The 26,529-nt window shown below is 39.9% G+C and overlaps 1 protein-coding gene across 2 annotated transcripts in view; it reads left to right on the forward strand.

Moving 5' to 3' along the window:
• The window catches only part of znf609a (zinc finger protein 609a), a 185,003-nt gene that overhangs the window by 137,465 nt on the left and 21,009 nt on the right, over positions 1 to 26,529 (forward strand). For both annotated transcript variants that reach the window (XM_049474499.1, XM_049474500.1), the window contains exon 3: positions 16,035 to 16,260. In XM_049474499.1, the coding sequence (XP_049330456.1) occupies positions 16,035 to 16,260 (226 nt within the window). The remainder of the gene's footprint in view (positions 1 to 16,034; positions 16,261 to 26,529) is intronic.

Genomic DNA, 26,529 nt, shown 5'->3' on the forward strand with positions numbered 1-26,529 from the left:
TACCAACCAAAAAATTACATCAGTAGAAATAGAAAAAAACAACAACTATAAAGTATAGTATAATATACAGTAGTGTAATGTGTCTTTCTAATTTAATAGAACAGCATTAAATTACATCGCAATCTAGTTTTCTAGGGGTGTAATGGTATGTATGTATGTATATTTGTCCCAGGCTGTACATGCAAAGGTTGATGAATGTAATGCTGCACCAAATTTTGCAAGTGCAAATTAAACCAGAAAACATGAGCTGAAAGCCATTTGGCCCGTGAGGTTGTTTGAACTATAATGAACGATAATGAGCTCTGGTGAGCTTTTGTTTACATCCCTCCCCTGTCTCTCTGTTGCGCTCAATGTGACTTTAGTTTCCGCCCGTTCTCGTTTTTCCCCCGGCTGTGTCCCAATTCACTAGCCGAGGTCGTGGTAATGTATTGGACCGCAACCTTGACGACACTGGTTCAATCCCACGTGAGGAGTGGTGTGTGTATTTATTTAGTTATTTATTTATTTCTTTTTTCTTGGGTTTACCTGCTTTGAGATCAACTTTTCTGCAAATGGGTTCAACAACCCTCTGGGCTGGAGAGCTACTAGTCTGTAGCGCTCAATCAGAATGTTTTTTGTTTGCTGCCCTCCACATAATGGCTTGGAAAATATCTGGCCTGCGACCAAACTTAACTGCCGACCCCTGCTGTACATTCAGCTCAAGCTGATTGGTGTCTGACTACGAGTGCCGTTAAAACACTCTCAATCAGCTATCAGACCTGCCTGCTTCTTTCATATAAACAGAAAGTGTGTTGATATATCTTGTCTTTAGGCTCTTATTGGCAAGACTAAGGTTTCTGTCAGTGTATACATTGTAAACAGTGGTAGAGATAGTGTAGTGGATAACATACTTTTTGCGCAATAGAAAAGTTAGGCTGTTCAGACAGACTAAAGGACTAAAACATTACATGATACCAGTAAATCTAACTTTCCAACATTTCCTTAGTCTATTTTGATAAATTAAATGTTTTAAAAGACTAAAGAATGTTCTGTTTTTGAAGCTTAGTGAAAGAGAATTGGCCCATGTGAGCCAAAAGTTGATAGGACACTTTAATACTAAGTTTACTTAATAATTATCTTACCTCCACATGTCCGTTCCACGAAAACGACAGGTTGTTGTTTTATGCTATCCAGTTGCTGGATAATTAGCTTCTTTCTGGTTAAAAAAAATAATAATTTTACGTGTTTTGGTGACCGATTTTGATCACGATCTTCTTTCAGCTCAATCGCAGATACCGATCTTGGGCGGAGCCAAATTCCACATAGATGCCAATAGGCAAACTTGGTAAAGCTCTCCATAATTATGGCCATCTCTAAGCAAACACTGCAAATCTTAGTTGACTGTAAATAAACACTTGCAAAGTGCTTTTTACCAACATTACCAAATTTTAGGGGACTTAATTTGTTGTCAATATAAAGCGCTGCAGGAAACCATGACGTGTTGATTTATTGATTAATTGATTAGTATATCGCAAATGTTTTTTATATATTGTGGAATAATTGTCGACAGTATGCTCTTTTTTTAACCATATCAAGGATATATAGTCAGTGCTTAATGTGAAGTTATGTACATTTTATTACAGAGAGGGTAATTGGTCCCGTTTTAATCAAGTGAATTCACTTTATTCAGTATGGGAAAGTATTTAAATAGTGAGTGTATCATGATAAATATGGTGTTGCTTATTGTTGTGTACTTTAAAAAAAAGCTTTGTGATATAAACATTGTGATAGAATATTTTTACCGTATTATGCAGCACGTTATTGTAATACTGTGCATTAATTTTGTATCATGGACTAAGGCACTGCCCCTGTGGTCAGAAGATTGATTTGAACTGGTTCGGTTCCTGGTCTTGCTGCTTTGCCATCAGCAGCCGGAGCCCTGAGAGAGCACAGTTGGCCTAGCTGTCGTTAGGTGGGTAGATGGCACTCTCTCTCCCCACAACACTCCAAAGGTGATGACGATCAGTACAAGGCTTCTGTGAGCTGGTTTATCGGAACCGAGACGCTGCACTTTTCCTCTAAATGCGTAGAGTGCGCTACTATTGATGCTGACTTCACATGTGTCTCAGGAGACGTGCTAGTCTCTACTGTCCTGATGTTGGAGCATCACTATATATATAACCAGCATAGCTAAATTTGGGGAGAAAAGCAGGATAAGAATTAGGAATTTTGTAGAATATTGTATCTTAGGGACTGTATCTTAGCAGTCACCACCCCTTGCACACTTATTAAGTGACTGACCGTGCTTTCAGCTTTGTCTGTATTTTATATATAGATTGAAAGCCGACACGCCCGTCTGTGTTTCCTCAGCGATTCTAAGCAGCTGCAGCTTCAGTTTTAAACAGGCTGAGATTTTATGAGTATTAGCGCCGACAATATTTTGGTGGCCTGTTAAAGCGTCCAATCCCACCCACTTTCTTGGCCATGTAACTGAGGACACTGTTCAGCTATTTGGCTCAGTGTTGGCGTGCTTTTATTTCTGCTGTTAAAATATATAATTTTATATTTACCTTCTGTGCTGCTCTCATAGTCGTAGTGGTTTCTCTGTTTGAACGTTGTTTAGAGACACTTGTTGAGCAGATGATTCCTTTTATACTTCATATATATTATTTTTCCCTCTCTCTTCTTTGAGAGCTGTGTAGTGGTTAAGAGAAACAGGCTTGTGACCTGACCTGAACTCTTCTGGTTGACCAGGGCCTGACTGGAACTCCCAAGCGGGGTCAAATGACCCTTTAAGAGCTCCTGCCCTTCAGCTCGGGGCACTGGAGAGGTGAGCTCACGCAGCCGTGCATGTCTGGAATAGTTCTGAACTTGAAATGGTTTTTCCGTTGGGGAGAAGAGGGTGTGGGGACCTACAGGAATGTTCTCAATGGAGACGAAGCTGGAACACCCACCTCTAAGCCGAAGCCTGATTTTCCCATACCATCAGGGAGATTCTTTTCCTGCTTCAGAGTGTTTCCAGCTCTGCTCCTTCTGCTTTTGAAAGCTTGTGTTGGTGAAACACTATCCTGTGGGGTACCGCTTCTCTGTACCCTGCAGAGCTGGGAGTGCTGGGGTTTGATGTTTTCCAGACTTCAGGAGGAGAGCGAAGTCGTAATGATGGGGGAGCCTCCAACTGGTAATCACAGGAATTTAGGGCTGTCACCACCAATTACATTAGTGATCTTAACACAAGGAATTTAACCAGCAATTTTGACAAGGGAGTTATGTTGAGTAGTGTTTTTCGAAAGGGGTCAAGCTATAAAAACTCAACAGTCAAAAGACTTTATTACTAGAAACATATAGGCTATGGAAATATGATTACTCAATGATTGATGAACCTCTTTCCACAGTAACAGAGTGACCACCGTTTATACTGTTCAATCTGTTAATCTGTTCTCGATTATTAATAACCTCACGTCTCACTGATGTTGTCAAATTACCTTTTAAATATTAAAGCTGCACAATATGGCACTAGAATAAAAAGATCACAATATTTTAGGGGATTTTTGTGATTAATTTTGCGTTTTTCTTGACAATATGACTTTGTTTTGTATATTGTTTCACGAATATACTACTGCAACAAAGTCAAATGTTTTGTTTTGCATAAATATAACACTTTAAAACTTGGTAGAAACAGTAGAAATGGAAAAAAAAAATCTGTAAACCTTTGTTATACTGTTTGTATAGCAGACAGCAGTAGCTTATTAAGGGTTTACGTTGAAAAAGTAACGTAGCAAAATAAAAGATTGCATAACAAGAATAATGTAACCAATGTAACCAAGAGAAATGCAACCAATTCATGTACTACAATTTTTTAATTGTGCAGAATATTTAATATATTCTGCTATATAAACTGCAAACATGCAAACAATTCCCTTAAAGCTTCACAGTAAGTATGTAGCAAAATAAAAAAAAAATGGAGCCTTTTTAAGACATTTTTTCTCATTTTAAAAACTATGACTATATTATTGTGAATAGTGCAATATGGCATACTCCTGTTTGATGTGAAATATTCATAAACGTAAACGTCTATCGAAGCTTAAAATTAATAAATAAATTAAGAAATAAATTAGGGATGCACAGTGATATCAGAATTATATTGGTAGGGTTGTTATTGGTCAAGGATTGCTATTTTCTTTTTTTTTTTTTTTTTTTTAAATAATCAGCAGTAGCCAATGTTTCAATTTACAATATATGCAATCCAGTCGCTTCCAAAAGTCATGGGACAGTAACTTATTCTGTGCCTTATTGGCGGTAAATATCTGTGCACTGACCCATTGTGAGAGTTGCTTTTCTGTTGGCATGTTCATGATCATTACCACCCATTACGTTGTTCATTGTATGCAGTAATAACTTATATGATGTATTCATTCTTGTACACTTGTGGATTGAGGAAAGATAAATGTTTGCACAACTTGAGAAATCCTTTCACACAGTGACCTTGCTTGAACTGTCTGTTAACTTACAACTGATATATGATTTATGTATGTCTTCCAATAGACAGTCAAATAAGGTTAATAGTATTTACCCAGAAAAGTGTTCAGTCTGGGTGTGGTGTGACTTTATGGGAGTGACTGTTTGCTCAGGTAAGTTCTCACTTGTAGTGGTAGATAATTTATAGATACTTATAGATCAGATGATAATCTGGATACAGGATACTGTACTTTTTTGCACAATAAAGTGCACTTTATCCTTTAATTTTCCCAAAAATAATCAATGCTCCTTATAATCCGGTATGAATTTTACCGGTAGGATTGTAAGGAGCAGTAAAGCCACTCTGCCTAAGTAGAGATTTATACAGGAGTTTCCATTTAGTTCTCCAGCAGCATTAGCATTAGCTGCTAACCATGCTAAGCTCCAGCTCTTTGGCCATTTAGAGTAAGTATTATCAGCCTGTATCCTGCTGCTAACTCCGGCTAGCACTGTTGGAGCAGCATTAGCATTAGCTGCTAAGCGCTAGCTTCTTGGCCGTTCAGAATAGAGTACTATCAGCCTGTAGTCTGCATGTTTACCGTGTTAAAAGAAGCTACATGGGACAAACCGCTAGTTCTCACTGGAACACTCAGGGATTCTCAGTGTACCGTTGTCGAGTGGCATTAGCTGCTAATCACAGCTTGTGCTAGTGACTAGCTGCTAATGCTAATGCTGCTGCACCCAAATGAACAATTTTCAGGAGATAAATCTGTGTAGATTAACATCCAGCACTCATTTGACTTAAAGAATTTAAGAGTTTATTTCTAAGAATTACAGTTTTGTTTACTTAAATTAGCTTAGCTTTACAGATCTTGCATGGTGAAAATTTGGCAAAACCCCTGTTCTCTACTAAAGCATCTTATAATCCAGCGCACCTTATGTATGAAAATAGACCAGAAAATAGACATATATTGATAGTGTGCCTTATAGGCACTGCTGGAGCAGTATTAGCACCACTGCTGTGGTTAGCCGCTAATGCTAATTCTTCAGCTCTGGAAATCTAAGCTTACTGTAAATAAACAGAAGCGGAAAATGTTTTTTAGGGGAGAAATCTGTGTAGATTTACATCCAGCGCTTGTTTGACTTGTCTGACTAATTTTTAAGAATGATAGTTTTGTTTACTTAACTTTGCTTAGCCTTACAGATCTTGATTAGGAGGAAAACATTGCGACATCCCTGTGCCGTATTAGAGTCACATAAAATGAGACTTACACCCTGGTTCACCTTATATATATAAATCGACCAGAAAATAGACTGTTATTGATAGTGCACCTTATAATCCGGTGCACCTTTATAGTGCAAAAAATACAGTAATTTTATTTGTGGTGTAATCTCATATAATACACAATAGGTAATGCTTTTCTGTGATATATTGCTGCTGTACTGTTGCAGTTGTTCCATTCAGTCCTCTTTACAGTAGTCACTGCCTCTCAGCAGCTTGTTGTGCACGCTCTTTAACACATCACACACAGTGCAGGGTGGAAACCAGTGCCCTTTCACCCTCAGTAACCTTAATATAGGTGAAGAACCCTGCAGACTCATGCTGAGACAGCAGCTCAGAGCTGTTTGACTAAAGGCCCGTCAGTTGACTTGCAGTAAAAGCATTCAAGCTTGTCAGAATTTCTCAGCTATTTCAGCCTTTCTGTGCTTAAAGAAAGCCAAGCGTCCAGCCTTGAGAACCACAGCGTGTCAGATTTGATTTGATTGGTGGGTTATGTTGTTTAATCCTCTGATTAACCCACTGAATCTGCCCACATTCCAACCTCAGGAGTCACGCAGTCGTATTGTAGATGAAGCTCTGTGGGAGAGCATTGTGTGCAAATGAAGCGTAATTTACCACACATTACTCATACTGTCAGCTTACTGTGTGCTCTACATCCCAGTGCTCAGGTCAGGCAATGGCTGTTGGGTTCTACAAACATCCATATTAATAATTGACTAGCGTTGCAATGTTTTTACGTCTGCCCCCCGAAAGTTGAGGAGCCGAATGATCAGTTGGAGACTTGTCAGCACAAGGATGTGATTTTCCTGAACTATAAATAAATAGGTTTAGAAGGCCTATTACCCAATCCGCTACTTAGGACAGCCCCCAACTCTATAGGGCCCAATCCCAGTTCACCCCTTGGCCATACCACTTAACCCTAGAACTACTTTTTGGGTGAAACACTCCCCTTAAGAATTGGGACAACCTTTCAGGCACCCAATACGTCATCAGGATCGTTAAAGTTCAGTAATCTATCTGCTGGTTAACTAGTATGTCTTCATAAACGGTGGGGATTGTGCAGAAATTAATTATTATTGTCCATTCCTTAATTCCTCTGTGATGGGGAGCTGCAATTAGCTTTGCTTAGCTTTTATTTTATTTTATTTTATTTTTCCGTTTCGCCTTAAAAAATGCTGCAGCCCCTGCCGTCTGTTGCACCATTAAAGGTGGAATTAGAAATTAGCTAGCTAGCTAGCTAGCTAGCTACTGAGACAAACTATTAGCGATCTTTCTTTTTTTATGCTTGTTATGAAAAAATTGGCCATAAAACATTGAAACTACACATAAACTATGGCAATATAGCGCTAATCATCACTTTTAACAAGGAAAATACTTACATTTGTGGGTTTCTTTGGACGCTTGTTTCGCCACCTTACCAGTGATTTTCATACCCATTTGTATTCGTAAAGTTTAAGATTTCAGAAATTAGTAGTTGGTGGAATAACCCTGGTTTGTAATCACAGTTTTCATGCATCTTGGCATGTTCTCCTCCACCAGTCTTTCACACTGCTTTTGGAATAACTACTTTATGCCACTCCTGGTACAAGAATTCAAGCAGTTCACCTTAGTTTGATGGCTTGTAATCATCCATCTTCCTTCAATTTGGTAAAATGAAAAAAAAAAAAACACCACTTAATTTTTAGGTGCTTTCATTTTTTTTCCAGAGCTGTGTGTAAGGGGAAAAACAAACATAATCAAATATTCACATTAAGTGACCAAATTTGATTAAACCGAAAAAAAATCTGAGTGTAGTACAGCCCTAGATGTTTAGAACAGCCCATGATTAAACTGATTACGCTGATTTAAGTTGATTAAATTGATGTAGCTCTTCAGCGAGGATGCAGAAGGTCATGTACGTTGGCTGCATGTAGGACTCGTTGTCATCAATCCAGATTATGAGCTGCCTTTTGGCTTTGGATGTCAGTTGTTTGGAAATCTAAATTGTGTGTTAACCACAAAGCAGGGCTTAGAGATTCAGGGTGTGGATGAAGTGCAAGGCCAGAGTACGCAAACTTGGCCAAACTGAGACTGCTTGAAGAAAAACTAGCTCTGAACCACTAATGGTGTGTTTAAAACCACAAAGGAGAAACCGAGCCAGGAAGCAGACTTTATTTTCGCTGAGCGCCGCTGTCGCTCCCACTCTGGCTCTGTGTTCATTTAGCTCTCGTTTCCAGTGCCTGTTCTCCAGCTGTTCCTCCATATACCGCCGCTGGCTGTGCGAGCGTCTGTGCGCACGCTGTGACTCTGGCTTTCTCGGCGGTGTGTCTCATCCAGAGCGCACTCGCTTATGGTTAGTGTGTGGTGGTCTTTTCTAACTGCTGTTAGCGTTGGGTTTTGGTTTGGAACAGTCTAGGCTTTCTGGTCTGCAGGCACCAGGCTTTTGATTGTAGGAGGTCCGTGCTGTTACTGTTCGCAGGTCCACTTTGTTTTTACTGGCGGTTTAATGTAGCGTATCGCATAACTGCCAAATGTGCTCAGCAGCTCCGCTCAGGGTTTTTTTTTTTTTTTATGCATTTATTTCACAAGCTTCGCCCGCAGCCAAGTATTTTACATGACCTTTCCGCTGCCCTCCGCTATTGAAACAGCTTGTAATGGTACCTGTGCAAACACTGCTTAAAAGAAGTACTCTGAGGGACAGGTGTTTGAATGTAGCACTTTAGGACTAATCTCGCAATAATTCTATCTGACGCCCCATCTCCAGCTTCTCCTCTGTGTTTTTTATGTAACAGTTAAGATAAGAGGAGCAGCTTTTTTACACATATAGTCAGTGAGGTACTTGGATTTTGATAAGCTGTGAAAATCACACGAAATCCATTTCCAGTATCTCTTTCCAACACTGTGTGTGTGTGTGAGTGTGTGTGTGTGTGTGTGTGACAGGCCGTGTTGGAAATACATAGGTGCTCTTCTTTAGCATTAGCGTAGTGTGAGTGTGTTAACTGGATTCTTTTGGATCCCACTGAAAGTAAGTGACGTATTATTCTCTTAATGCTTTTTTACGAAGTAACACCCAAATTCTAATCCCATTTTAAGTGCTACACAGGAACCATTCTTTGGTGATTGTGTTGTGTGTGTGTGTGTGTGTGTGGGTTTGAATTGATCTTATTTCATGTGTTTCTAATATCTTTTAAACTTTATTTGAACCTCATTTAGCTGGAACACGCTCTGTGCTGTTAGCTTGTTGGGTATCGTTATCAATCTGTGCTGTTTTTGGTTAGCTTATTAGCTAACATTGTCAGACTGTGCTGTTTTTAAGTTAGCTTATTAGCTAACGTTATCAGGCTGTGCTGTTAGTGGTTAGCTTGTAAGCTAATGTTATCAGACTGTGCTGTTTTCGGTTAGTTTGTTAGCTAACATTATCAGACTGTGCTGTTTTCGGTTAGCTTATTAGCTAACATTATCAGACTATGCTGTTAGTGGTTAGCTTGTTAGCTAACGTTTTTGGTCTGTGCTGGTCTGTTAGCGGTTAGTTTGTAAGCTAACGTTATCAGGCGGTGCTGTTAGTGGTTAGCTTGTTAGCTAACGTTATCAGACTTTGCTTTTAGCACTTCGCTTGTTAGCTAATGTTATTGGACTGTGCAGTTACCTTGTTAGCCTGTTACCTTTTACTATCGGTTTGTGCTGTTATCAGACTGTGCTATTAGTGGTTAGCTTGTTAGCAAACATTATTATTTTGTGCTATGATCTTAGCGGGTAGCTTATTAGCTAACGATATTAGACTGTGATGTTTATTTTTTTTTTTTTTTTGCTTACTTTGTTGGGCTGCACTCTTAGTGGTTAGCTTGTTAGCTAATGTTATCAAACTGTGCTGTTAGCGGTTAGCTTATTAGCCTGTTAGCTAAAGTTATTGGTCTGTGGTATTAGCGGTTAGCCTGACTTTACTCTCTTACTTAGCTTAACACCACGGGACTCGCTGTGTGAAGGCCTCCGATTAGCTGTGCTAAACATTTAACCTACTATATATATAAGAAACCTTTTATGAAACTTTATTTATTTATTTATTTTTCTGACCCATGAAGCTTGGACTGTGGTGGAAGTATCTAGAGTCACTGGTAACACCTCCCACCCATCCTCCACACTGTGCCATAAAGGCTGCAGGGACTGACTGCTTCCTGCTGCTGTTCAACAAGATTAACATACTGCAGCTTCACTTAAACCTTCATGCTTTAAGTAGTAGAGAGAGAGAGAGCCCTGTGGGGATTGGTGAGAAGGTGCACAGAGGGAGTGAGAGTCCCCAAGCACTGAAACTCGAGTTTGTGACTCAGTAGTAGTGCTGTTGCTATTGTGAAAATACAGCTGTGAAAAAAATAAGAGAACACTTAAAAATGATGAGTTTCTTTGATTTTACCAAATTGAAAACCTCTGGAATATAATCCAGAGGAAGATGGATGATCACAAGCCATCAAACCAAGCTGAACTGCTTGATTTTTTGCACCAGGAGTGGCATAAAGTTACCCAAAAGCAGTGTGTAAGACTGGTGGAGGAGAACATGCTAAGATGCATAAAAACGGTGAATAAAAAACAGGTTTATTCACATATACTTCACATGAACTTTCATTTACTTTATGATGAACATACCAAAAGAAAGCATCCATAATGACTTACAATAAAATGCATTTACATTGACTTTCATTAAAAGGGATTTTTTTTTTTGTCCTTCATTTGGACTTTTTTTTTGTTGTTCACTTTTGGTGTGACTGCAGCAATTATATACAGCTCAGAAAAAAATGAAGAGACCACTTCAGTTTTTGAATCAGTTTCTCTGATTTTGGTATGTATAGGTATATGTTTGAGTAAAATGATAAACTACGGACATTCTCCCAAATTCCAAAAAAACATTGTCATGTAGAGCATTTATTTGCAGAAAATGAGAAATGGCTAACATAACAAGTAATGCAAAGAAAACAAGTTCATAATTATAAAGTTTTAAGAGTTCAGAAATCAATATTTGGTGGAATAACCCTGGTTTTTAATCACAGTTTTCATGCATCTTGGCATGTTCTTCTCCAGTCTTACACACTGCTTTTGGATAACTTTATTCCACTCCTGGTGCAAAACTTCAAGCAGTTCAGCTTGGTTTGATGGCTTGTGATCATCCATCTTCCTCTTGATTATATTCTAGAGGTTTTCAATTAGGTAAAATCAAAGAAGTTCATCATTTTTAGGCGATCTCTTATTTTTTCAATGCTATAGATACAATAAAACATAGGAAAGTGCTTATTAATGGAAAGCATCAGGTTAGTGATGGCATCAAAGATGACACATGGTTTACACTATCACTATTGTGGTTTTGTTGCACTGTAAAATCACTTGAAATCACCTGGTACATTATGGATGCCATAATGATTTGTGGAGTTCAATAATCAGGTAACATTCAGTCAATTCTGGTCACTAGTGGCAAATAAATAATCCAATTGATTATGATTCTTCATGTTGTGCTCCTTTTTATATGTTAATGCACTACACCATTTTACAGTGTTAAGTGTCACTTCAGCGTGTGTGTGTGTGTGTGTGTGTGTAGGCCACCTCTCCTCTGGTGAGTGGAGGCATCTGTTGCGGCACCGTGGGCTCAGTAATATGGTTGAGTTTAAGAGTCTCATGAGGTGTTCTCAGAACTCCTCCGTCTGTTTAGCTCACCAGCTGCCTCATCAATTACAGACCTCTTCTCTCATCTCAATACAGCTGGGAGCTTGTTGCTTCTGGAGAAAAAGCAGCCAGTCACCAAACCAAAAAAAAAAAAGCTTCTCTCTCTCTCTCTCTCTCTCTCTCTCTGCATGCCTCATTAATAGCTCCCTCTCTGCCTTCTCTTACACAAATCTGCTCAGTGGATCTGATGGGCAATCGAGCGGTAAATTGCTGCAGTATCTGCTGTTCTGCTGTCCTAACAGTGACCGGCATGCTTTGTCACATTGTTGTAATCTCGTCAGTGATGAACCGCATGAACTGTCATTTCCTCAGAGTGTTTTATTTTTATTTATTTATTTTTTTTCCCTCGTTCCACAGCTAAACTCAATCACTGCGTAAACTGTGTGTCTACACAGCCGCTTTAGAGCTAGAAGCCTGAGAATAACACTGCACTGAGCCTGACATGGATGCTGATTTTCATTAATATCATTAATATTATGTTGTTGTCCAGGTATTCTTGCTAATAGGCTTTCAATATTCTTTTACACTGGTTAATAAGTAAATATCTGTACTAAATCCTAGAGTTTCATTTGTACTGTATTGTTCACACTATATAGTGTACCGGATTATAAAGCACACTATTAATGAACGTCTATTTTTTGGACTATAAGGCACATTTTGAGAGACATTATAAGGAGCTTCTAATTCAGCAGGTCTTGCCGCTGGGTGGTGGTGGGGGGGTGCTACCTAGGTTAAGTAAAGCTAAGCTAAGTAAACAAAACTGTAATAGAAAGACTTTCTTTTAAAGTCAAGGAGCGCTGGGTGTAAATCAATACAGATTTCTCTCTAAAACTGTTTATTTGGCTGAGTAGGGTATAAGCTTCCGTTTATTTATAGTAAGCTTAGATTCCCGAATTACTTCAACACTAGGGCTGTAGCATTAGCATTAGCAGCTAACCACTAGTGCCGCCTAACAGTGCTACACTGAGGAACCCTGATTGATCCGGGAAGCCAGGGTGATGTTAGATAGCGGTTCGGCAGACTACAGGCTGATAATACTCATCTCTGATCGACGAAAGAGCTAGCATAGTTACCTGCTAGCGCTAATTCTGCTCCAGCAGTGCTAGCCAAGGTTAACAGCAGGCTACAGACTGCTAATACTCACCTCTGAACAGTTAAAGAGCTACTGCTTAGCTCGATTAGTGGGTAATGCTAATGCTGCTCCAGCAGTGCTAGCCAAAATTAGAAGCAGGCTACATGCCGATAATACTCACCTCCGAATGGGGAAATAGCAGTTAGCGGCTATGCTAATGCTACTCCAGCTCCAACTCCTAACAGTAGTGGAACACTTTTTGAATCAATGTGTAACCATAATCATGCATACATAGCACCCAAAGAATCATTTATGCATTTATATTTCTGTTTAGAAACATATCCATTCAAAGAGTGAATTATCAAGATTTTTTTATCCTCACTGTTAAAGTTCTTTATTTATTATAATAGTGAGTAATGATGGGATCTGGACAGGATATCTCTGACAGATACAGAACAGTCGTAGGACTCCTGAGATATTTTCAGATCTGTGCTGAAAGAAATGTAAGACTGTAGTTGAGGGATCAGGCTGAGGAAGTGTCTGAAACCTTAGACAGATCCGTTCTGTCATGTCCAGACCTGGAAAAGGCCATTGGAGGAGTAGATTTTGATGCTCACTGGAGGATGACCCTGCTCCCCTGTGCAGCGCTGCACTTCATCTGCTGCTCCAGCTCTACAGGATCTCTCTGCACTTATGTAGTAAAGCTGTATCAGACATGTCGTGGTGGTAATGCTCTTCAATATGAAATGTTAAATTTAGGGATTTAACTCCATCAAACATATGGATGAAATCAAGTACTCGTCACTGATGGATTTAGCTTGAGAGTTAGAATAGAACATAGAATATTGAGCTCTATTCTGCACTTATTTAGACTATGAATAAGCGACCAGAAGCTGACATGCTGATTCTGTGCATAAATATCATATATCATATACAGCTCTGCAAAAATTAAGAGACTTAAAAATGATGAGTTTCTTTGATTTTACCAAATTGGAAACCTCTGGAATATAATTAAGAGGAAAATGGATGACAAGCCATCAAACCAAGCTGAACTGCTTGAGTTTTTGCATCAGGAGTGGCATAAAGTTATCCAAAAGCAGTGTGTAAGACTGGTGGAGGAGAACATGCCAAGATGCATGAAAACTGTGATTAAAAACCAGGGTTATTGCACCAAATATTGATTTTTTAACGCTTAAAACTTTATGAATATGAACTTGTTTTCTTTGCGTTATTTGAGGTCTGAAAGCTCTGCATTTTTTCAACCATTTCTTATTTTCTGCGAATAAATGCTGTAAATGAAAATATTTTTATTTGGAATTAGTGATAAATTCCCTAAACTCACTCCAACTCCAAACATGTGCTTTCAATTTAAAAGAAAAAATCTTATATGTCGCTGCTTTAAAATCTAAAAACAAAAAAAAAATCCTAAAAATAGCTGCTGGATTGTGCTTAAGCCAGTATTCTGCTCTTATTTAGACTCTAAATAAACAGCCAAACGCTTCATCCTGACAGACGAATCCTGCATAGCTGCCCTTGAATTCTCAGGAGCAGGACCTTAGACTATACCTGTTGTAAATCTTACGGCTATCTTTGATGCCTGTTACAGAGATATTGCTGTACAGATGGTACAGGTGACCTTCACCTTTTATTGGAGGCTCTCAGGAAAATTAAATTATCATGTAGAAATTGTGAGCTCCCCCTAGGCTAGCACTGAATTCCTTTCCAGTGTGAAAAAAATACGGATGGCGGTGGGGGTCGGGGTGTAAATGTGTGAGTTTGTAAGTGTGTGTGTGTTTGAGTGCGCACGCTTCTCACGGCTCAGTGTTTGATTCCGAGGCTAAGGAGATCTCTCAGCCGAAGCCTAATGTAAGCAGAGTCATTAAAACCTCTAATTAGATAATCAAATTGACTCCCCAATGCAGAATAAGCACCAACATTCGTGAAATCCAAATAAAGTGGGGGATGGGGAAACAGCTGTAGAGGCTTTTTACCTTGCTCGCTAGCTTATGTTGTAATCATGCTGTACACTTAAGCATTGTCTGCTGTGAATAATAATTACAGAGTGCAAACGATGCCATCAGGGCTGAATAAATCTTAGGTAATATACGGACGAGGCTGTGTGTGTGTGTGTGTGTGTGTGTGTTTGACTTTGAAATGTCACTCGTAGCGGTTGTGTAATTGCTGGAGAATAGGGGATGCCTGGTGATGGAGCCTAATGTTTCTTCAGTGTTGTTGCTTAATGTTGCTTGTTTGACTTCTTTACTTTTTATTTCATAGCCTCGTGTCCTCAAGAAGGGTTGAGGTGAAAGCAACTATTGCACTTGATTACAGCAATAATTGTTGTGCACTTGCATTTCTGTGGTTGTAGTGTGTATGTATGTATATATATATATATATATACCATAAGTGCATATCGTCGCTGTCCAATGAAAAACATCAACTTTCAAAGGAAGTCAATGTAAAAAGAGTTTCTATTGGTCTGTTCATCAATAAATTTTGGGACAGTGTAAGGGACAGTTTATCAATTCAAATTATGTAGTAAACAAAAAATCGACAAAAATGGAGAGAAGTGTTTTTCATAGGACAGCGATGATATAAAAGTGCATGGTTATCATACTGTGGATGTTTGATTTTTAACAGTATTGGTGAAAAATAGGTAACAAGCAAATGAAGAATCTCACCCACCCATTAGATTCAGCCACTGATGCAGCACACTCAACCTAATCAAAATAGCAGAGAACAGTGTAACTTATCTAAAAGCATCTAAAATCAGCAGTGGGAGATTGCTCTGGAGATCCCCTCAACAATACTGTAAACAACAGTCTGCGAGTAATCCAGCTCTGAGAAACAGTTAGCAACACATCTTTCATGCTTCCAGATGTGTTAGCATTGCGGCTAACTGCTCATACACTGTTGTCTGTTAGCATTGTGGCTTTTAAATAGTCAATAGATAGAGCCGAGGCATGCTGGGTTGCATTGTGTTGAATGCAGCAGAAAAGATCATCAGAGCGTAACTGTGTTCAAATAAATCTGGCCGTGGCACTGCCTCCAGCCAATCGGGGAATAGTAGGCTGCAGCCCCACACAAACACAAGAACTGTCATCTTTTAACCACAGAAGAGAAGCAGAAAATGTCAGAATATAAATTTATAGAACTATAGATTACAATAAGGTTGGTTTCAAATGGAAAATATTACCTGTATGATTGCCTGCTTCTGTTGCTTCATTTGAATTCAAAAACATCATGGACACGCCCACACACAGTGAGAGATCCTGCATTACAGAATGCATTGAAAAAAGTGCTAGTGAACACGTACCACATATATGTTCCTGCTTGTAAGCATCACTATACTAGACTTCATGAAGCAGGAACACAGCAAACAGCAAGACCTACCTACCAGTGTTGCGTCCTCCCATAGCAGCTATTTACTACATGTGTTTCTTTGATGCTTCATGTTGATAAATCTATTTATTTTTAGGATTATATGGGTAATTATTCAGGGTAATTGTTAAATACCTAAATAATAATAATAATAATATACCTTCTTCTTTCCTTCTGCAGATGGAATCACCAGTCTCCACGCCTGCTCCTCCACCTCTTCACCTCCTGGCTCCGGTCGGCAGCAGTGAGATCTCGTCACCGTGTGAGCAGATCATGGTTCGTACACGCTCTGTGGCAGTCAACACGTCCGACGTGGCTCTGGCAACCGAACCTGAATGTCTGGGCCCGTGTGAGCCTGGAACCAGCGTCAACCTAGAAGGCATTGTCTGGCAAGAAACTGAAGACGGTAAGAACTTGAGAGTATTTTGAGATTGCAGTGATATAAAATGCCCATTGCACTATAATGGTGGTCGGCACAGTTACTGTATGATTCTGAATGGAATCATTATGTTTGCTGACATTATGGCCTGGAGCGGGTAGATGGTGTTTTTTTTCTCCTCATTGGTCCAGTTGTGATGCTGGTTGGTTGGCGCAGATGTCTATTGGTTATAATGTATTAGAGCTGGGGATCTGGTGCTTTCCTTCATGTGCATTGGCACATTTGCAGATTTCCAAAGGTGTCAGAAGTATTGACATTCATTACTCAGCTAGAAGTAGAGATACTAGGGTTTAAAAATACTTTTGTAGAAGTTGAAGCATCAGCTAAGGCTGCAACAATTAGTCGATATAATCGACAATGACGATTTTGTCAATAGTTTGTCCACTAGTTGTCAATTAGTACCTCTATGCAAATTACGGGGGACAAAAACACAATGTTAGACAGGTAACACAATTCGCTCTGTCTACGTTTCCAAAAGTGCCCAATCACACAGATTCCACATTCAAAGGACAATGTTCTGGACATTTCATGGACATTAAATCCCATGGTCAGCTGTTTCTATCATTTTTAACCAATAGTGAGAACTAGAAACATGAGTCTTACCCACAGAAAGCAGAGAAAGGAGGGCATTAGTCGATAATCGTTGGCTAATATACTAATCGGAAAAATAATCGGCAGATTAGTCGACTACCAAATAATCATTAGTTGCAGCCCTAGTATCAACTCAAGCTTTTTAATCAAGTAACAGTGTGAAAATACTGTATTCAAAACTACTATAAAAAAGTATAAAAGTAAAAGTTATGTAAGAGAAAATAAATGCCATTAAGGACAAAAGCCGCATATGTGCCAATTGAAAATGAAAGCACTTTAGTACGGTGCAAATATTAAATATTAAAGGTTAGTTTGGGCATTTTGCGGATAGAGAGATTTATTTATTTTATTTTATTTATTTATTTTTTATTTTTTTGTAACGATGATGATCCAGAATGGAAACGAGCTGACATTAAATAAAAGTAACAAGCCGTTTTTTAAGGTATAGTAAATACAGATAATTGAGTGAAAATGTAAGGAGTAGAAGTAAAATATCGGCAAAAATATATTCATTACTCCAGTATAGAATTATAGATAACCAAAGTTTCTATGCAAATAAGGCAACAAAATGTTTGTACTTGTTGTATGACACATTAGCTGATGTAATTCCTTATGTAATGTTTATTGTGCATTGAATGTGATGCTAATTTGAGTTTCTTCATTTTAAAATTGGCAATAATGAATCAATAAAGCTTTAAATCTGAACTGAAACAGCTGAAACATTACTTTGCTGGTAATAATGCTACAGCCCAGGTTGGCAGACGTGAAGTACAGGCAGTGTTCAGGCGGCTCTAAAGAAAGCTATCAGGTTGTTAGACAGCCCTTTGCCCTCCCGTAACAGTGGATGCCTTTGAGTGGAGAGAGGCCGATAGTTAATGCAGTGCCAACTCGGCTTCATCAGAAGTGCTGCCTTTTCCTGCGATTTCTGAGTCAGAAACAAGCAGACAGCATGTCCAGAAAAGCTGCAGTCATGCTGTGCTTTTCATCCTCCATTTCATGCTGATGGGTTAGTGGAAGAAATCCTCTGAAGCGAGCTGCTCTTGCGTCACGTGCGTGCTCAGACACCGTTCCTCTGCAGGGCTGCTCATTTGTTTCAGCTCTGAGAGAGAGAGAGGCTGAGATCTGAGATGTGCGTGAACGGTAATGAAAGTGTAAACAGTGATGTTTACAGTCTGCCTCCAGCGTGGGGGGTTGGAAGGCCACGGACGTGACCTGCTCAGAACAGTCCACTCTGATTTCCAGCTGAGGTTTGCTCCTAGCTGCTGACCTGCAATCAGTTTCACGTGTTTGTTATGCTTTGTTTTGTGGTTAAGATTAGATATGAGTGTAGGGAGCCAGTTTTCAATTAGAGAGACAAATCAAGGCATCCAACACATCCTGGAAAAACCTTGGAAATCTTGGAAATTTTGAGGAAAAGTTGACAACTGTATTTTTAAGTAAACCAAACTGTAATTCTTAAAAAAAAAAAAAAAAAAAAACATTTTCTTTTGAAGGCAAACGAGTGCTGGATGTTAATCAACACAGATTTCTTTCCTAAAAACTGTTTATAAAAACGTAGCTTGTTTTAACATGGTGAACACGCAGACTACAGTCCAATAATACTAACCTCTCAACGGCAAAAGTGCTACTGCTTAGCAGAGTTAGCAGCTTGTGTTAATGCTGCTCCAGCAGAGCTAGCCTGGGTTAGCAGCAGGCTATAGGCTGGTAATACTCTCCCCTGAACGGCGAAAGAGCTAGCGCTTAGCGCAGAAACCCACGTGGACATGAGGAGAAACTGGAAACTCCACCCAGATAGGGACTTGGACCCAAGACCCCAGCACTGGGAGGTAAAAGTGCTAACCAATAAGCCATCCATTCTAAGCCACCATAGAACGCCCAATCAGTCAGTAAACTTACCCAAACGTACCCGAATTAAACTGGGATTTAAAAATGTTTTTGTTGTATTATTCCAAATGTAAGAGCAGTATGTTCTGTCACAGTGTGGCATTTTCCAGAAGCTGCATTTTGCCTGTCCACACGTAAACACGGAAAACACTGCTTTCTAAAAGGATTTCTCAAAAATCTTCACCCTAGAAAGTGTTTTTTGATCTCGCATAAAAAAGTCAAAATGTAGGGAACACACAGTACTTTTAAAATATCTACTGAGATAAAAACCACCAACCTTATATTGCATATGTAAAATATTTGCATATGATTCTACATTTTGTCTAGTACAAGTAGTAACACAATATGAATGAAATCATATCATATTCAGAGAGGCTTTTACTGTGCTCAGTATGTATGTGTGTGGTGTTATGTATGGAAGAGATGGAGAGTGTCCTAGAAAAGCCCTGCAAAGTCCAATTACCTCCTGCAGCGACCCACTGTAACCCACATACCCATGTTTAGTTTGGCAAGTAGACCCAGTCAAACGTGGGTAAACACGAGTGTGCACACCAGTAGTGATGCATGTGCTTCTCTCTCTGGAATCTTCATTCAGGAGCTCACTAATGACGGCTCCTATTACTGCGCAGGTTAAAATGGCTGCAGATTTAAACGTTAGGCAGCCTGCATTCTCCCAGGCTTCCCACACATCCCATTAACTGCACTTTCGAGCCCTCTAGGCAAACCTGACAGTGACACGGGGAGGATGTATGACTAGCTTTCTCTTTCTCTCTTTTTCACATCCCCCCCACTCTCTCCCTCTCTCCTAGCCATTCCTTCTCCTGCTCCAGCGCCTCTGCTTTGTGGCCCCTTGGTGATTCAGTGCCTCGTTTCTGGCACTTCAGTACCTCTCATGCAGTGTTAGTAGTGCCTGAGCCCCAGAGGTCTCATCATGGCGCAGCAGCCTCCGCTTGACAAATGCAGAAAATAAGCCAGAGAAAAGTCGAAAGCAGCCTCCAGAGAGCGCGGAGGAGATGAGCAATAGCCAGAGAGTGTGCTGGCGCTGTCAGAGCCGCCTCGCCGCTGGAAGCACGGAGCCGTGGAGCTGCTGCAGACGAGTCTGTCGGGGCCGCTGAGCTCTCGCTAGCTTTGGCTCCTAATTGAGGACGGTATAATGGGCCAGTTCTAGGCAGTTATTCAATCTCCGCTATATCAAGTCATAAATATAATGGATGCCCTATTTTACACAATGGCTAAATGGACGTGTTTGCCTGCCCATAAACTGACTAATGAAATTGTCAGAGCAGAGCAATCATCTCAAGAGCCATCACAGTGCTGGAGCAGCTCGATTAGTGTGGAAGTTGGGCTTGCTGAGGGTTAAGGCTAGCTGTCTGTCTGCCTGTTTGTGTGAGAATGCATCCACTACAAAGCTTTCCTAAAGGTCTCATTCCATCATTTTTTCATTCATTTTAAAATGTCTAGTTGTGTCTCTAGTATGAATGAATGCTCTGTGAGCTGTTTTTTGTACCAAAAAAAAGATGCTGCGGTGATCTGGTATAACAGTGCTTTAGTCAGGCGGAGGAGTGGTGTGTTTAGGGTAAGATAGGATAGGATTTCGGAGCTTGCTCGTGAATATTCGTACATGCTAACGTATCGCCTCTGATTGGCTAACAGCACTGCGACACCAGGAGGTACAGACAAGACGGACAACAGTTACAAACGTTTTAAAATAAAGACATTTTTGCACTAATAACATGTGGAATGCCATGCTAAGTGCAGTTCAGCCACTGACCTAGTCTTACAGTCTCTGTAAAACTCCAAGTCCACCGGAGATCCTATGTAAACCTATAGTTGCTTATACACATAGTGGGTAGTCCAGCTCCAGAAAGTAAAAATCCACCAATTGTGTTGGCTGAGCCGCAGCAGAGCCACCCAGGACGGTGGAACAAAACCCCAGGGTGTATTTTTACACCTACCAAAAAAAAAAAAACACCTACCTATAAACATATAGAAACTGGCTCTCATCAGGACTGCCACAGGAAAGGAAAAGTAAGAGGGACCTCTGTTTAACAGGATAAGATAAAAAAAAAATTACGTTAGAAACGTAACGCAAGTTAAGGCCAAATATTAGGCCGATATTATGGTATTGTTTTTTTGTACTCGTCGTAGTACTTTTGTACTTACCCGTCAGCAGAGATTGTGTTGTAGAGAAACAGGACTTTTGTGTTGCTAGAAAAGGTGATCACACTTGTACACCTGCTTTATTTCTGGGATGTTGTCACAGATCGCACCCATAAATGTTTTTCTGTTTAATTGAAGTCGTGTTCATTTGCACCCAAAGGCAGAGCAACCTTTTGTGGTGGAATTTGACTACCAAATGCTGACCTTTCTGTGTGCGGTGTTTAGAGAGAGCTGTGTGGATCAATGGTCGCCCTCACGCCGGGCAGTCGGAGTGAAGTGTGGCGGTGGGGGGATGGGGGGATGGGGAGGAGGATGGAGGAGGGTTTAGAAATCACCCCTGACCTGCCATCCATGACCTCCTTCAATCAGTAGCCCGGGATGGCTGACAGCTCGCTGTGCTCACACGGGGAGCCACAATGACAACGAGGCGCAGCAAGAGGATTTGTTGAAAGCAGCGAGGCTGAGGCTGAGGCTGAGGGATGACAGGAAAAGAGAAGTGGCTGATTGAAGAGAGCAGGATAAAGAGAGCCAGATACACTCGCGGGGGAAAATGAGTGGCATTTTGAAGGTGGCGCAGGGGCACAAATCCCTCCTCGGCGATGGTGCCGTGACCCGGGGGTCGGGCCGGTGGAGCTGCAGTCTCTCGCGGCTCTCCCGCTTGCTGACAGTTGGAAATGTCAGCTCCAAATCCTCTAAAAGTTTATTGCTCCTGAAGTGCCGCCCCAGAAAATCCTCCCCTGTAGCAGACTGGCGCGACACTCCCTGGGTGAGGCGGTGGAGGCAGTGCCAGGGCTCAACCCTTATGGCCCACAGTTGCTATTGTGCCAAAAGCTGTGGTGGCAGACCTTCCTTCTCCAGACAGACTGACTAAATTCTGCAGCTGCAGTTTGCTTTTAGCCAGTCTGACTGGTGTCCCTTTTGATGGTGATGTCACTAAAATAAAATGATTACACGCTGCTTGTGTTACGTGTTCCTCAGTTGAAATCAAAAAGTGCCTTCCTTAGTACTCCACTTAGACCATCCAGGGTTTTGCAATACATAAAAAGAACGCCTTGCCAGCTGTGAAGCATGGTGGTGGATGTGTCTTCCTATGGGTCACTATCAGTGGCATTGGCAATATTGCAGAGATGAGATGAAGAGTGAATTCCACAAGTTTCCAGAAAAACCTGGATGCAAATGCAAAACTATCTGTCAGCTGTTATCTGTTATCCTCTGCAAAGAAGAAGACTGTGCAACAAAACAACAATGTTTTCATTAAAAGAGAAGTACAGTTGACAGTCTCTGTAGTTAATCAGATGTAAAACAATAAGTTCAACGTTAAGTAACACTTAACACAAAAAAAAACAAATAAAAATCTTAGATCCTGTTTACACTTGCACAAGAATCTGGATTGTATCCTAATAAGATTTTAACCACCTTTTATACTTGTATCAAAAACTGAAATCTATTTGCTCTATGGGACTGAATATCACCACCTTCTTAAAATAATAATAATTAAAAAATAATAATAATTAAAGAGATAATTTAGGCTAATTTAAGTCTGCTAGAACATGTGACCCAGATGTCTCTGAGACAGAAACAGGATTTATATCTGTTTTAAATGTGCTTGGGTGTGTTAAAATGTGCAAGTTTTTACATATTTACGTAGATTGGCCTGTTATTAGGCTAAATTAGGCTTTATCAAATTGTCAAGCTTTTTTTATTTACCTCTGTTTACACTCAGCATCGTTGAAATGAAATCAAAACTGCTCAAAATGGAACTCTTTGGTTAAAATCAAGAAACTGTATTACATGGAAAAAACACCTTGACAGCTTTGAAGCACGGGGGTGGATGTGTCATTCTATGGGTCGCCATCAGTGGTATTGGCAGTAATGCCAAGGTGGAGAGAAGAATGGTTTTCACAAATAACCAGGAAATCCAGCATGCAAATGTAAAATCATCTGTTAGCTGTTATCGGTTATCCTCTGCAAAACAAGATAATGTTCCAAAACATTCCTCAAAATCCTACATGTAGAGACACAAACTAATGTATTTGAAATTGTCCTCACAGTCTAAACATAAACATCACAACTCGAGAAGATCTCTGAACAAAGAAATTGTGCAAAAAGCTCTTATTTAACTTTAAAGGAAGTATGTCTGTAAGATGTCCTAACATTTGCAGAAAACACGTTGAGTTCATACAACTGCAATATTTCGAACAATATCAACTCTAACCTCTATTTGGATGTTTAAATCAGTCGTTGCCTGGTTAGCTGGTGTTTAATATAAAATCTCTTGAAGTCTCTTGAAGATGAGAAATTAATACTGTATTTCCAGAACATGCATCTGTTTTTCAGCTTTCCTCACTTGTATTCTTCCATCTGTTTAATTTTCTGCTTTTGAGCTTTAATGATGGCTGTGTTTTCTTGGTTATGAGGGTCGTTTTCTTTGACATTTTCTTTTATTTCTTTGAAACCACCCAAGATGTTTGGTCTGTGCATTAAAGCATGTTTCAGATGCGTGAGAGTCTGCACATCAAAAACTAGAGCAGCTGTGAACGTGACAAGCCAGCTGAGAGCTGAATTGTTGATGGAAAAGATCTCTCATCATCACTGGTAGAGTTATTAAGTTCAGAAATCCATCCCATCCATGGCAGATTGATTAAAAACAGGATTGTACTAAATGTATCAAGCGTTACACCCTTGTGGCCTTGTGTCCTTTATACAAGTGCTAAACAGCACCAGCTTTGCTGCCTGAGCCAAAACTTTGCAAACATTCTCCCAGTAAATCATTACTGAGGTGTGAAGGTATAGAATCAGTTGACATCAATTTTGTAAATAAACTGTTTACGCTTGTATTGTGGCACTATGGTAGACCTGGGGGACAAAATTACAAGACAAAAATACTGCTCACACCTGTTAAACTGACGGTTTTGTCACAGTTCAAATCTATCTAGTTTAAATTTTGGTCTGGATCTATCTAATTTATTTGGTTTATTTGCAGTGTCCTCCTTCAAAAACGTGCACATTATCAAGAAAATGTATGTTTCGACAAATTTATTTTTCTTTTTAAATGGTTAGTATTCACCATCAGAGGTGTCAAGTAACAAAATACAAATACTCTGTTATCTTACTGAGTAGAAATGTTGGTTATCTATACTTTACTTGAGTAATTATTTTTCAGAGGCCTTTTTAACCTACTCATTACATTTTCACACAATTATCTGAACTTTGTACTCCTCTTCAAGTTTGCCATCATTTGTTTGAACGATAAGAAGCCTGAATGAAAACAAGCTGAAATTAAATCTGAGAAAATGACCCTCCTTACTCCAGTTTCACTCAAAAAAAAAAGGTTGCAAACTGCATGACTAGGATTCAAATCTGCAATCTCCCGATCATAGTGGCAGCGTTTCAGCTCACAGATGCCTCGTGCTGATCGACATCACCCTTTGGAGTGATGAGGGGAAAGAGAGCCATCTACCCACCCAGAGAGAGCAAGGGCATTTGTGCACTCTCAGGGCTCCAGCAGCATGATCGGGATTCAAACCAGCAATCTCTCGATCATAGTGGTAGTGCTTTAGATTGCTTGACCACTCTTCGCCCCCATGCCTTTGTCCTTAATGACATGTTTTACTTACATAACTTTTACTTTTATACATTACGTAATTTTGCAACCAGTACTTTTACACTTTTACTTGAGTAAAAAGCTTTTCTGTACCTCTATACTTTTACCTGAGTAAAGAATGTAAATACTTTTCACACCTTTGTTCACCATCATTCCCCAACCTTTCAGCTTTGTTCTGTTTCTTCTGTCTCTTTCTTTAACATAGGCAATGTTTTGCTCATCATATAAGCTGTTCTACTGCCATCTTCATTCATGCTCATTCATTTGGTTGCAACCATGACAACGTACTCAGATTTCGTCTGTCTGACGAAAACACAAAAATCACATGTAAAAATCCAATAGGTTCAGATTGACGCTTTACACTCTTTACACCATCAAATGTGGGTTTGTCTTGAAGGATTGTGTTGAGTGTTCGTTTTTTTTTTCCTCATCCAGTTAAATCTAAAATCTACCCACCAAACCTGCTGATTCTAATAGAGAAATTTACTATTAATGTGAAAAGGCCCTGAATTTAATAGTTTTCAGCACAGTCTTTGTTCAATTAGCATATAATTGAATGGTGTCAGGGCAAATCAAATGGAGTCAAATTCTGTATATAAATAAATACCAATTTAGTTTAATTAGTCCCTTGTCAAAGCTTACCTTGACATTGTTGTAATATCAAAGTGTTGCCCTTTGCTCTGTCTTTTTTTTCTCTGTATATAAAATCGTATGGAAGGCTGTGTGGAAGTGTTGAAAACACACAGTCTCTCCGTACTGCTGGACTGTTTCACTCTGAGTGAATGTTTAAAAAGGTGTCCAACTGGGTTCCAGCATTAAAACCCTCTTTATTCTCCAGCGCTGAATGGCAGGGTGTGTGTTCTCACTGTCTCGGCTTCTCACATCACTCCTCTGCTTCCCCTCTTTCCTCACTCCGAGGTTTATAGGCACCACCTGGCTGCCATACTGCTTCCTCTGGGAGCCGGGAGAGAGTGGGCCGGAGGGGGGAGGGGAGCATTGTAACCTCTCTATTGAGCACAAGTCACTCAGCTGTGCTAAATCACTAGTGTGGTTATTACAAAAGAGGGGCCTTCAGCCTCGCCTCGGCCTCCTCCCGGCCCCTCTCGCTCCCCGGGGACGGGCTCACCTTGCTCGCGTGACCCGTATAATCAGAAGAGGCGGCCACCAGAGTGAACACGCTGGAAGATCAAAACCTCATAAAATTCACATCTCTAACAGCCAGTTTTCCTCTCGCTGCCTTTAATGGGTGTCATGGCAGGTCTGGACTCGGCTCCTAAGGTTTCAACAGTATCGAGTACTTTACCCTTTATGATTTGCTGGATACGCTTTTGAAGAGTCGAGCTTCGTGCCAAATATTGCGCAGCAAAGGTTAAAGCATCATTAAACGTAGCTGTTTTTAAAGCTGCTCATTAAAGCAGCTCTAATGAAACAGATCTGATCACAGCCATATCCAATATGTTTTTGTTTTGCTTCTTATAGTGGATTCAGCATTTTAGCTGTTTTTAATGGAAAACTCGAGCTTTGAGTATTCCAAGCCAGGAATTGTGATGCCTTTTTCAATAACTAAGGCCTTACATTGCCTACATTGCCTTTCATAAGGCATTTCACAATGATTGACATTAACTGGGGACAATGGGGACCCATCATTGTGAGAGCAAAGCAATGAACAAGTATATAGTTTAAAAACATGTATTAAATCTGTTGTTGATTTTTTTTGTTAAGAATTGGGACACTACATTGAATTGGCCAAATAAACCAGCCTGTCATGCAACAGTTAATTCACTGCCAACAATTAATCCACTTCTCTGTTTCAGTTTTATTTCTATTTCTATTGGTTAGTAAGCTTGCCTGTGACTGGTCCTTCTGTGATTGGTCCAAAAGACTAACCCATTGTTCCGTTCAGCTAATTTTGATCATTTGGTCCAAACTAGGGAGGCACTGGAATCAAAATTATTGCCAAATCGTTGTTTTTTTTTATTAACTTTGCCACCTTTTCA

The sequence above is a fragment of the Astyanax mexicanus genome, chromosome 2, assembly GCF_023375975.1.
Source record: "Astyanax mexicanus isolate ESR-SI-001 chromosome 2, AstMex3_surface, whole genome shotgun sequence".
NCBI lineage: Eukaryota > Metazoa > Chordata > Actinopteri > Characiformes > Acestrorhamphidae > Astyanax > Astyanax mexicanus.